Below are 14040 nucleotides of genomic sequence, written 5' to 3' on the forward strand. Positions count from 1 at the left end.
CCATCACCATCCTAGTCAGAGCCATCACCAAATCAAGCCTGACTTGCTTGGCCTCCTAACAGCTCCCCAGCTTCCCTGGCCCTCCTTTCACCCTCCCAGTCTATTCTCCATGCATCAGCCATACTGAAAGTTTTAAAACTTGAACCAGTCCCTCCCCTCCTTAGAACACTCCAAAGACATTCTGTCCCACTTAGAATAAAATCTGTACTCCTTATCAGGGTCAGTATGGCCCTATGCGACCAAGCCTCTGGCTATGTGTCAGATCCCGCTTCCTACTTTAAAATCTATCATCATCCAATTTGGCCCTTATCAGAAATAATATTGACATTCCTGCAGCCATCTTCTGGCCATTTTTGGTTTATCTTTTATTCGTTCAGAATTCAGACTAAGAAGGGTGCTATTCATTGGGTCTTCTCATAACCCAAAAAATACTTTTACTTAATTACTTATTGGACTGTCTTCCCTAGCTGGAATGCAAGCCCCATAAGTGTTAGGATTTTATCAACTTCAGTTCCTAGAACAATGTCTGGTATATAATAGGTCCTTGATAAATACTTGAGTGAATGAAAAAAGTGCCCAATCTTCCTTTCAATTATATTAAAATATAATACAAAAAATAACCAACTTTTCAGTTAAAAAAAAAAAAAAGGAGGTGAATTTTTTTACTGATGTTATTTTTCCACAGCCAAAAGAAGTTTACAACCTAGGCAATAAAAAGACTAAAATTATATCAAGAAATAAAAATAGAATCCGAACATATCTATATCACACCACTACCACCCCTGGGCCTCTCACCTGGGTCACCGCATGGCTTCCTACCAGTTCTTCTTGCTTCCTCCCACACCCCAGAGTTCATTCTCCATACAGCAGCCAGTTTTCCTTTTAATGTATAAGGCAGTTTGCATCAGATCATGTCACTCCTCTCCTCAAAACCTTACCGTGACTCTCCTTCCAGAATAAAAGCCACATTCCTTACCAAGATCCCTGAGGTAGACTGGGATCTGGCCCACACCTCTCTGACTTTAGCTGTTACTCCTCTGCCTCCTTCACTCTTGTTCAGCCACATGGGCCTCCTAGTTGCTCCTTGATCAGGCCAAGGATATTCTTGCCTTAGGTCCTTCACACGGACCATCCCTCTGCCTGAAACTCTCTATGTGAGATAGCTGCCTGGTTGACTTCCTTGCCTCCTTTAAGTCTTTGCTCAAACTTTACCCCACCAGCTCACCGAGGCTCATTCTGGCCACCTTATTTCATACTGCCACTGGCCTCTCCTTCCCTCTTCACTCTTCATTTCCAATCCCTAAATGACGAACCCTGCTCAAAATATTCCTCTTACTATAGCACACAGCACCATCCCACTTACAATATACTTTATTTATTTCTTATGTTTATTGCAGAAAATTTCTCTTCCACCAACATGTGAGCTCCAGCTGGGCGAGGTGGCTCACGCCTATAATCCCAGCACTTTGGGAGGCCATGGCGGGCAGATCACTTGAGGTCAGGAATACAAGACCAGCCTGGCCAGCATGGTGAAATCCCATCTCCACTAAAAATACAAAAAATTAGCCAGGCATGGTAGTGCATGCCTGAGTCCCAGCTGCTTAGGAGGCTGAGGCAGGGGAATCACTTGAACCTGGGAGGTGGAGGTTGCAGTGAGCCAAGATCGCACCACTGCATTCCAGCCTGGGCAACAGAGCAAAACTCTGTCTCCAAAAAAAAAAAAAAGAAAAGAAAAGAAAAAAAGAAAGTGAGCTCCACAAGAGCAGGAGTCACTGTCTCTTTTGATCATAAAGGTATTGTGAGTACCTAGAATACTACCTGGCACATAGTTATGTACCTAGTTGTTGAATGGATCGATTAATAGGAAGGAATAGATTTATTTTATTGTTTAAAATAAAAACAAACTAAATCAAAGCTTTGGAATAATGTCCTTTCATAAGAAATGTGTGCACACCATACCTCCATGAGGATGAGTCCTGTAACTGGGACTTGGAGGGGAGTAGAGCTGCAGCTGCGCTGTGAAGATCCAAACCACTCGGAAAATGTACTCAGTGAAGGGGTGCAGGGGCTCGACCACATAGGACAGTCTGGACACAGTCTAGATCAAGGAGTGACAATAATCAGCATATACAGAATCAGCACCCCACACTGGGACTCAAAAGCATAGATTAATTTGTAGAAGATGGATGGCTCAACAGAGAAGATGAAATAAGAGGCCTGGAGCTTAGAGCTAAGCCATTCAGACATCAGCGTGCAGAATTCACTCAGAAATTCTCCCCTTCAAAATAGCAAAATTATGGATTCAATTATTTGGCATTTACCTCAAGGACTTAAATTTTTCTATGTTAGTACACATAGTATCTTGGGACTATTTTTTTTTTTTCTAAACTTTCTCATGCTTCCCTAAAAGACACAGTCCTGGATGACCACCATAGACAGTACTTCTAAATTGCAACAACCCCCATGAGAATCTTTCTTCTGCCCTTCATCCTAGCTGGACTCATCTTAGCTGGGATGGGCAGATAATGACTAATGAAGTGAACGGTTACGTGATGCTGTACTGCAGGAATAGTATGTATGTCCAACATTATATTTTCCTTATAAAATAAATATTATATTTTCCCTATAAAATAAGCCTTAATGTTAAGGCTTAGCATTAACATGTTACAGAGTAGCTGAGATTAACGTTCATCTTAACCCAACTACCCATCTTACAGTTGAATCTTTTCTAGAAGGCCTTTATGCTTATAAGTAATAATTTGGCACTTTTAAAAATTGGGGGCAGGGCACAGTGGTTCACGCCTGTAATCCCAGCACTTCGGGAGGCCGAGGCGGGCGGATCATGAGGTCAGGAGATGAGACCATCCTGGCTAACACGGTGAAACCCTGTCTCTACTAAAAATACAAAAAATTAGCCGGGCGCGGTGGCGGGCGCCTGTGGGAGGCTGAGGCAGGAGAATGGCGTGAACCCGGGAGGCAGAGCTTGCAGTGAGCCGAGATCGCGCCACTGCACTCCAGCCTGGGTGACAGAGCAAGACTCCATCTCAAAAAAAAAAAAAAAAAAAAATTGTGAAGAGGTCTGGGTTTAGGTACAAAGGCAGCCTTTCATACCTTAGTGTAAGTCCAGCTTCCCAGAAGTTGTGCATATTTCCACTGAATGATGTATTTTACTCCAGAGAAGTTGGCAGATTTCCATCGTAATGTCATATTGTGGCTTCCAATGGAAGAAGCAAAGGGTGCAGTTGGAAGGTCTGCATTTTCTGGGGAAAAAACAAGATTTCACTCACCATGCACTCCTGTCCATCAGCGCAAGAGAGTGTGTGCCTGTCTCATCCAGGGCTCTCCGCATTCTCTTGCTAAAACTGCATCTTGCCACAATAACTCACCTGAATAATCAATGGTATGCATATTCAGTTTATTTTTAAAAATCAGTCAGTCTGTCAGTCTTTTTTCCACAGAATTTATTGTTATCTTTGAACACAGTATTTTTTTGTTCAGGTTTTGGTTTTACAGGCAGATGACACAGAGGGTTCTGAGCTGTCCAGTTTTCTCTTACAATACCATTCTCTTACAGGCCGGGGGAGCCAGTGCTCAGAGCATGTCTGTGGCACAACAGAACCATCCATTATCCTGGGATGCGTACCCCAATATATTCCTGAAATTTTATACTCTAATTCTACTATTGCTGTGCATCTTAACAACAAATTTTTTTTATATGTACAGAGCAATTGCCTTTACTCCAAAGGACGCTATGATCGGCTGTTTCACATTATAAAATATTTCAGGACATCTAAACATTAGACATATTACAATTGGCAGCAATTTCTCAGGTGCTGCTTGCCAGGCATGGTACTAAGGGCTAGATTTCTGAATGGTATGTCACTGGGATGAAATGATTTTACTTTACTTTTTATATTTTTCCAAAATTGTGATGAATTTAATGCTTTGGCTTTCTTTTATAGAAACAAATCAGCACCCTGGTTGAGAAAGCATGGTAAATTTGGTAGGGAGCTTAAAATGGTTAATTAAAAACTCCCAGGACCTTACTCTGGTTAAGAGAAAATTGATACAATTCTCATCATTACAGACACCAGACACGGACCAAATAAAGTCCATACTCTGTAATCCCGAAAAATCAAGGCCATTGTCATCTGAGGCCCTAGCCCACAAAGAGGCCTAGCACAACCCTTCTCTGCTGATTCTTCTTTTTATAGTTCATTTTTTACTATTATAACTGAATAAGCAAAGCACACCTCCATTTTCCTTCCCTTTCTTGTTGTGAGACTCTCGATAGCAGGAATTAGGTATGCTGTGGACACCTTGAAGGGGTGTCCAATGATGGAGTTGTCAGCAGAGTGAGGAAAAATAACCAGGAGGCATCAGAAATGACAAAAGTTGAGAACTGGGCAGATGTGATCAGTTATATAAGTACAAGTAAATGTAAATATCATAGCTAAACATAGACATATTTCAAAGCCATGGTGATACATATGAAAAAAAAGGTAAAGTAGGTTTATGCTAAAATATCAAGGCAAAGAGAGAGCCAAATGAAAAAGGGAAGCTAGACTGAGCTCCATCCTATTTTCAGTACATGGCACAGTGGGTAAGAAAAGGCTCTGTTACCAGGCAGCTGGGTTATAATTTCAGAGATACCCTTTACCAGTTATGTGGCCTCAAGCAAGGATATAAACTTTGTGCCTCAATTTTCTCACCTGTAAAATGAGGTTAATAATAGTATGTATAACTCTGAGGACAAAAGGAGCTAATACATATTAATTAATGAGAAAAGTGGTCAACTCATAAATGCCTAATAAAAAATAGCTATTTTTGGCCAGGCATGGTGGCTCATGCCTAGCTACTCAGGAGGCTGAGGCAGGAGGGTTGCTTGAGCTCAGGAGTTTGAGGTTACAGTGAGCTGTGATTGTGTCCCTGTACTCCAGCCTGGGTGATAGAGTGAGACTCTGTCACTCTCTCTCATATATATATACACACACACACACACACACACACACACATGCATGCATATTTTTGTATATGCAAATATATATGTTTATTTATTTATTTATTATGTTATTAGCTATTTATTTAATATGTTATTAGCTATTATCATTTTCCATCATGTGAAAAGAGATATGGGAAGTATCTAAAATGAATATAGCATACTCACCGATAAATGACCTAGAAATCAGATGTGTTAAAGACAAATAAGGTCTTAGGATCATGGACGAAAGGATTCATTATAACAGACTACAGATATGGTCTTTAAGTACAAATGTCTTTATTTAGACTTGGTACATCTCATTTGTTAGTGGTACATAGACATTGATCCATAGCCAATGAGAAAATAAAAATAAAGCATTGATTACACTTGTATTCTAACAGAATTGTATAATTAAGCTGGTAATATAATTTTAGAATATATTAAAGGAATGTAAATAAAAGATGCCACACTTCCTCAGTTCTGGTGTTCTTAGTTTCTCAGAAATTTTTTATGGTTCCCTGAACCAAAAGAATTCTCTAACCGTTCAATTTTTTAAGTAGTATAACTTAATAAGTATGTGTTAATACCAAATTGACTAACAATTTGGTATCTAACAATTTGGTAGATATTTGAAACAAATAAGAAATTGAAAGATAAAACTGTATATTTATTTCATCCTTAAATAAAAATAATTGCATACTAATGGGGCCTGTGTACCTCTTGGGAACTGCACAAGTCCTCCAATCTTATGATCAGATTGGGTATCACCGTCCCACAGATTTCACATATCTCTGTGTTTACCTTGAGTGTTTAAAATACTCCATGGCTCCCCATGAGATTGCTGTAATGGCCTGGAGCACATCAGTGCACAGCTTGGAAACCATAAAATATATATTTTATCCACAGCTAATTCCCGTGACACAGAAAAAAAAATGTAATATCACTACCTCTCCACAGAAATGTCTAGGGTATCTTTTGTGGGACACTAAAGGGCAGAAGCAAATCAGAACAGCAAGATAAGATTCCCCTTCTGATTTCCATCAGCCACTGAGAGCAAGGAACAAGCCACTGAGTCAAGAACTACAACGTATGTAAGAGCCAAGCATCCTTCAGACTTAAGGGAACTGTCTACAGCTCGGTGGGAGGATGCCCTAGGGAATTCTGGAAATGATATCTGCTGACATCCAAGCCATGACTTATCAAAGCACTGGCCTTTTAGAAACTACTGGAGAGTTAACACACTAAGGCAAAGCTACCTTGACATGCCCAACCTACTCTGAAATCAGGCAGAGGGAGCTGATAAACACCCAAGCCCCCTACTTGCTCAAAATCTAACACTGAGAAGCATAGCTTCTGTACATTTTACAAATTCCTACAGCCTTTTGGGGAGTCATACACAGTACGCACTCTATCAGATAACTGTTAGCTGAATAATGAAAGGTACATTCAATACAGTATGCCTATACCTTCCAGTGATTAAAACATACTGCCCAAGGTAATTTACAGATTCAATGCCATCCCTATCAAGCTACCAATGATTTTCTTCACAGAACTGGAAAAAACTACTTTAAAGTTCATATGGAACCAAAAAAGAGCCCACATCACCAAGTCAATCCTAAGCCAAAAGAACAAAGCTGGAGGCATCACGCCACCTGACTTCAAACTATACTACAAGGCTACAGTAACCAAAACAGCACACTGGTACCAAAACAGAGATATAGATCAATGGAACAGAACAGAGACCTCAGAAATAATGCCAAATATCTACAACTATCTGATCTTTGACAAACCTGACAAAAACAAGAAATGGTGAAAGGATTCCCTATTTAATAAATGGTGCTGGGAAAACTGGCTAGCCATATGTAGAAAGCTGAAACTGGATCCCTTCCTTACACCTTATACAAAAATCAATTCAAGATAGATTAAAGACTTTAATGTTAGACCTAAAACCATAAAAACCCTAGAAGAAAACCTAGGCAATACCATTCAGGACATAGGCATGGGCAAGGACTTCATGTCTGAAACACCAAAAGCAATGGCAACAAAAGCCAAAATTGACAAATGGGATCTAATTAAACTAAAGAGCTTCTGCACAGCAAAAGAAACTACCATCAGAGTGAACAGGCAACCTACAAAATGGGAGAAAATTTTTGCAATCTGTTCATCTGACAAAGGGCTAATATCCAGAATCTACAAAGAACTCAAACAAATTTACAAGAAAAAAACAAACAACTCCATCAACAAGTGGGTGAAGGATATGAACAGACACTTCTCAAAAGAAGACATTTATGCAGCCAAAAGACACATGAAAAAATGCTCACCATCACTGGCCATCGGAGAAGTGCAAATCAAAACCGCAATGAGATACCATCTCACATCAGTTAGAATGGTGATCATTAAAAAGTTGGGAAACAACAGGTGCTGGAGAGGATGTGGAGATATAGGAACACTTTTAAACTGTTGGTGGGACTGTAAACTAGTTCAACCATTGTAGAAGTTAGTGTGGCGATTCCTCGGGGATCTAGAACTAGACATACCATTTGACCCAGCAATCCCATTACTGGGTATATACCCAAAGGATTATAAATCATGCTGCTAGAAAGACACATGCACACGTATGTTTATTGCGGCACTATTCACAATAGCAAAGACTTGGAACCAACCCAAATGTCAACAATGATAGACTGGATTAAGAAAATGTGGCACATATACACCATGGAATACTACGCAGCCATAAAAAATGATGAGTTCATGTCTTTTGTAGGGACATGGATGAAACTGGAAACCATCATTCTCAGCAAACTATCGCAAGGACAAAAAACCAAACATCACATGTTCTCACTCATAGGTGGGAATTGAACAATGAGAACACATGGACACAGGAAGGAGAACATCACACACCGGGGCCTGTTGTAGGGTGGGGGGAGGGGGAAGGGATAGCATTAGGAGATATAACTAGTGTTAAATGACGAGTTAATGGGTGCAGCACATCAACATGGCACATGTATACATATGTAACAAACCTGCACGTTGTGCACATGTACCCTAAAACTTAAAGTATAATTTAAAAAGAAAGAAAAAATAAATAAATAAATAATATCAAGTGACATTCACTTCGATTAAGTAGTAATTAAAAAAAAAACAGTGGCACTCTCTGACATCAAGTCTGCTCAGGATGTACATTTGTCTGTCATTAAGATAGAAGTGAGTGTACCTACTGAACTTGAGGACAAAATCTGGTCCTAAACATTAGTCAGGTACTGTTTCCTCTGTTTTGTTCTGAAAGAAGAATCTTGCTGAATCTTTATCAGAATGGCCTATACGTTTGAAATTATTGAATTCTCTAAGTAGATATTTTTTATTATATGGAGATGCAGAAGTCAAGATGTTTTGAGAGGTGTTTCATTATCTTTACATAAGTACAAGTCACTAGAGTGGTGCAGACTATTTTTTAAAAGTCGAGTGTGTCCTCTTACCCAGTACTTCTTCTTCATATGCACCTTCCGCACTGCTGCAGCCAACCTCACACGACTCCTGCTGTGGAAGACAGGGAGCATGACAGTCAGGGCAGCCTTGGTACTGGTTTTGCTGATAAGCTTGAACTAAATTTTGAAATCCGAATGCCTAATATACAACTATATCTTTTCCCAATATACGAGTAAATCTTTGAAATCGGAGTGCCTAATACGCAAGTACATCTTTATGTCAACTATTTCCCCCGCAGTAAAATTCCCACTTGCTAGACTGGCACTTCCCAAACTTTTGACCATGCTCCATAGCAAAAAATAATTTAACAAAACAACTTAGTACACACATACACGTTGAAAAAAAGATTCCTGAAATGATCCTTACTTTTCCCTCCATTTTTAGAAGTTTTATTGAAATATATTCACCTGCCATAAACTCACTTATTTAAAGTACACAGTTCAGTGCTGTTAGAATATTCAGAGTTATGCAATAATCACCACAATCTAATTTTAGAATATTTTTGTTGTCCCCAAAAGAAACCCCTTGTCTGTGATGTGCTCTTATATGTACAATGATATTCTATTCTATTGTTTCATTTTGTTTAATGTGACTCTTGGTTGGCTGAATTGATTTGACGACCCTCTAATGTGTCACATCGTATAGTTTGAAAAAACACTGAGCTTAGCAGTACAATTATCTGCTTGCCATCTTGGTCAATGTTTTAATGAGCTTAAAACCTAAAACTTTAGAGTAAAATGATGCTTAGGGATTACCTATTTATTTTATATATCCCAGTCTTCCTTGGAAAATTAAAAGTTGACTATAAATTTGTATAGTAGCTGAACATTTCAATGAATATCTTTATACCAATGTTGAGTTTTAAAATCTATGAAAACTTAATGATATTTACATTTTATCTCATTAACGAAAAATACAGTACATAATTTGATGACTGAAACACAAATTTCCTGCAACTCTTAACAGATGCATTAACATCAGCTACAAAACACACACACACATACTTGCAGAAAAGGCACAATATTGTAAAACTACAACACAATCACGATCAATCTTCCTGCTGTCTTTCAATTTGTAACTATAATACCTAGGACAACATGCTATTGTTTCTCATGGTAATAGCGGAAAGCAGGCACAATACATTTGCCCTAAAAAGAAGAGCTATAACTTGCAAATACGAACATTTCAATGATTGATCTGCATACTAAAAGGAAGGGCGCCTGATAAACCCAGGTTTGCTTAGTTAAGGATTAATTTAAATACCTCAGTTTGGGTTTGGAATTATTTAATTTCAAGTTTAGTATATATTTCACATCCTGTTTACATATTTTAGTGAAGCCTTCGACATATTTATTAACTGCAGAGAATAAACAAACCAATTTACAGCAAAATTATTATATAACATGCGGGTTTTTTTCCCCAAAAAAGAAAACTGAGGAGACGAGAGGAGATGTATTTGGAAATACAGATTATTTTGAAATATAGCTAGTCCTGACAATCAGGGGAAATTGTGGTCCGTTTTTTTCTGATATTTTCAGGGGAAATCGATAATAAAATTCCCATCCTTCTGGGAGTTTAAAAGTTATCTCAAGTGGAGGCAAAGCTAACAAGTACGTTTCCTTCTCTCAATCTCTCTCTCTCTCTCTCTTTCTCTCACTCCCTCCCTCCCACTCCCTCCATCCCCCCACTCCTTTCACCTCCCTTCACCCCTCCCTGAACCATGGTGGCAATTCAACATTGGACTTCAAATAAAGTTATCCAGTGTTTCTCAAGCTTGAGTTGCCTAGAGAGAATCTAAAGATGGTTGGATTTAAGGAATTTACAGAATCTGAGCCGGAAGCCCCTGGATGGGACATTCATGTGGAATATTCCGTTACTGAGCTGCCATTCCCACAGTGGAGGCCAAGTTTACTCTTCTCAGGGGCTACATCAGCTTGCTCTCTCCGTTCCCCCACATTCCCATCTTCCTCATCGTAGTCAGTCCATCTTTATTGTCCCTCTGGCTCCACCCTTGGTTTCCCAGACTGGCACATAGGCTGCCAGTGCCCTTTCCAGCTTCTGTAACACTAGGAAGCCTCGCCCACTGCCCTCCATATGAACTGAGGCATTGTTCCCTTAAAAATTATTCATTCATTCATTCAAGAATATTTGAACAATTGGCCTTTTTCATGCCAAGCATGGTTTTGGGATCTAAGAATATGACAGTAAGCAAGAAAGTTAAACTCCCTGCCTTACAGGACTTCCCTTAGAAGGAGGTAGATAATAACTGAGTGACAAATTTGTAAAAAGAAAAAATAATTCTGATAATGAAAATTGCTAGGACAAAAATAAGTCAAAGGCACAGGTATAACTAGGCAGAGAAGGAGACTTTATTAGGGTGATCCAAGCCAAGACTTCAGTCATTAGGAGGAGCTGGGCTTGCAGAGATCTGGGCAAAAGCAGAAGCAACAGCATGATGAAAACTTTAAGGCAGGAATGTGTCTTCTATGTCAAGAAAGAGAGAAAGGTCAGTGTGGCCAGCACAGAGGCCAAGGGGAGAGTGTGAGATGAAGTCAAGACAGGCAGGCAGTGGAGCTGGTAGACGTTTGTAGTTTGTAATTTCTTCCAAAGAGCAGTAAAAAGCCATTGAAATGTTTCAGGTACAATAAGATCAATTGGCTATAATAAGATCTATTTTGACTATTTATATATTACATATATAAATAGATATATGTATATATATTCTATTGTTTCATTCTATGTATAGCTATATAGCTAAAGGCCAAGATGCAATGATAAGATCTAATTTGTGTTTTAAATTATCAGGGATAAGCCATCTCACTAGCTATCATCATTTTCCAAGTTCTATTTCACTGAGCTATCACTTTCAAGATTATTCCTTCCAAGAAATATGAATTGCAAAAATGACAAGCTTCCTACGTTCAAACATCAATGAGTAAGGAGTTTGATTTCCTAAAGGTGTGGATAACTGAGGTGATAGATAGATAGATAGATAGATAGATAGATAGATAGATAGATATACACATAGCATGTATTCCTGTTCAGTTCTACTTTATTTAAAGTGAAACATTTTAAAGTGTAAAATAGCAAAGTATAAAGAGAAAGAATAGTTATACAAGTTATAACGCTGAGAGGAAAGATTCACACTATATAAGCACAGAAAACTGAGCAGCACAATGATTAACAAAGAATTAGCGCATTACAGATCTAATCCTAGGCTACTTCCATGCTTTAAAGGCTCTCTCTCCCTGATTTTCCTGACACTGGTACATTTATCCTAGGGACTATTCTTTGGGGGTAATTTTGCTTTCATCACATAAAAGGATTCGCAGGCAATTTTTTTTCTATCTCAATCAGGAGAGACCTTTGTCTCTTTACATATGGGTGACTTTTCTCCTCTGTTTTCTCTCTCTCTTCTTAGCCAACCCTCACCTCCACCCATCCCCAAGAAAAATTGCTCAGATGCGATTTTTATAACCAACCAGTAACAACTGAGAAAACATGCCAATTTAATTTTTTGTTTGTATTTTTGCTTTCTATTAAGAGGGAATTTTTTCTGTTTTACTAATGAATGATAATTTATACTCCTTCCCCAGGCTTCTGGTTACCAGTTTCAAAGATATTTAAAAAAGAATACAACATAGGTTTTAAAATTTTTTTCTTTAGGGGACAGTCGTGCTATGTTTCCTAGGATGCTCTCAAACTCCTGACCTCCAGCAATCCTCCTACTTGAGCCTCCCAAGTAGCTGGGACTACAGGTGCACACCACCATACCTGGCCAACATAGGTTTTAAACTGATAAATAATGTAGCTTCTTCATATCATCTATTGTCAAATAACCTTATTTTGAAGGGATGAAATACAGGACAGGTAAGCTCAGTTGAAGACTAAGTAGGAAACATCAAAACGTCAAGGTCTCTTTGAAAGAGAGAAAACCAATGTAGCAGATGTTGCTTAGAGGACCATAAGGACACCTGGGCAGGGCAGTGTGAGACATCACTTAACATTGGGAGAAGGGGTGGGGAGAAGCTGTGTTGCAAAATGTTGGCAAAGGATTTTGTTGCATAAGAAAGAAAATTGCGGCCAGGCTTGGTGGCTCATGCCTGTAATCCCAGCACTTCGGGAGGCTGAGGTGGGCGGATCACTTGAAATCAGGAGTTCGAGATCAGCCTGGCCAACATGGCAAAAACCTATCTCTACTAAAAATACAAAGTTAGCCACGTATGGTGGCACATGCCTGTAGCCCCAGCTACTCAGAAAGTTGAGGCAGGAGAATCACTTAAACCTGGGAGGCAGAGGTTGCAGTCAGCCAAGATTGCACCACTGCACTCCACCCTGGATGACAGAGTGAGACTGTGAGAAGAAAGAAAGAAAAGAAAGGGAGAGAAAGAGAGGGAGAAAGCAAGAAAGTAAGAAAGCAAGCAAGCAAGAAAGAAAAGAAAGAAAGAGTTGCAATTAAAGGATTCTCTTTTCATGTCCTATATTTAATGACAGAGCACTATACATTGTGGGAAAGAAAATGGAATCAGCAGAGATATCTCTGAATGTGCCTCTTCCTTCTCTCCCCTCCATTATCTCAACTCCAACTCTGCCCAGGGTCCAGAGATTATAACCTCCCAAACCAGATTAGAGTAATATATATATACATATGGTGAATGTGTGTGTATGCACATAGGAACATATATATTATATACATGCACATAGATACATAAAACAGTAAATATTTGTGCCAAATTGGAATTTTACAGTCATTTGTATACTCAAAGTAATAACACTTTGAGGAAAAATGTCTCAGTGCTCTGAGAATACCTTAGGTTTCTTCACCCCTATTTTAAAAGCTTTTTAGAGACAGAGATAAAGACATATGGCTTGATGACATCTTTTTTGTGATTGCCAACTCACCTCACAAACGGTGGTATAAGTATCATTCTGCATAGAAAAAAAGACTAATTAAAATCTTGAAAGTTGTAAATAATTTTAGTGACACTGAGCTGTACATTCATTTCATATTAATTTATTGCCCCACCATTGATAAACAACCAAAAAACCAACAAAAACAAGGGAGCCCAGAGCAGAACTTCCTGTCTAGGCAGGACACTGTATAAGCAGCTCTAAAAATTAAGCTGTTTGCATCACTGGAAAAACGGGAGAATATGATGTCCACCAGAAAAGTCTCAGCAGGCTGAGGTAATCTGTGGTGGACCAAGTTAGAGAGTGAAGGAGTATTTGCAAATGCCAAAGGTAAACAGAACAGGAAGTGAAAACCACCAATAGCTCTTGCTAGCAAAGGACAGCAGATTCTTCTGCCCATGCTGGCCCCTGCAGCAGCCACACGGCCTCCTGGATTGTTTCCCAGCAACAAATGGTGCTTCCCATTCATTCCTTCAGCAAATGTTGACTGAGCAGCTGCTATACGCCCTGCACTGTATTCAATGCAAGACATAACAATCTAAAAAAGACAGAGAGCATCCTGCCCCAACAGTGCTTACATGTTGGGATAAAAGATACTAAACACACAACTAGACAAATTACTTGTTTGAGTTGCAATTTCTGAGAAATATTTAATAGCCACT

At 39.1% G+C, this 14040-nt stretch overlaps 1 protein-coding gene across 2 annotated transcripts in view; it reads right to left on the reverse strand.

Annotated features, from left to right (window-relative positions):
* Positions 1 to 14040, reverse strand: part of ROS1 (ROS proto-oncogene 1, receptor tyrosine kinase) — a 155562-nt gene that overhangs the window by 124645 nt on the left and 16877 nt on the right. The window contains exons 4-7 of one of the 2 annotated variants that reach the window (XM_063724965.1): positions 13370 to 13396; positions 8458 to 8518; positions 3112 to 3260; positions 1960 to 2098 (exon numbers count right to left, since the gene is read on the reverse strand). In XM_063724965.1, the coding sequence (XP_063581035.1) occupies positions 1960 to 2098; positions 3112 to 3260; positions 8458 to 8518; positions 13370 to 13396 (376 nt within the window). The remainder of the gene's footprint in view (positions 1 to 1959; positions 2099 to 3111; positions 3261 to 8457; positions 8519 to 13369; positions 13397 to 14040) is intronic. The other variant, XM_063724964.1, reaches the window with a different exon arrangement.

Source organism: Pongo abelii, chromosome 5 (assembly GCF_028885655.2).
Source record: "Pongo abelii isolate AG06213 chromosome 5, NHGRI_mPonAbe1-v2.0_pri, whole genome shotgun sequence".
In the NCBI taxonomy this organism is placed as follows: Eukaryota; Metazoa; Chordata; class Mammalia; order Primates; family Hominidae; genus Pongo; species Pongo abelii.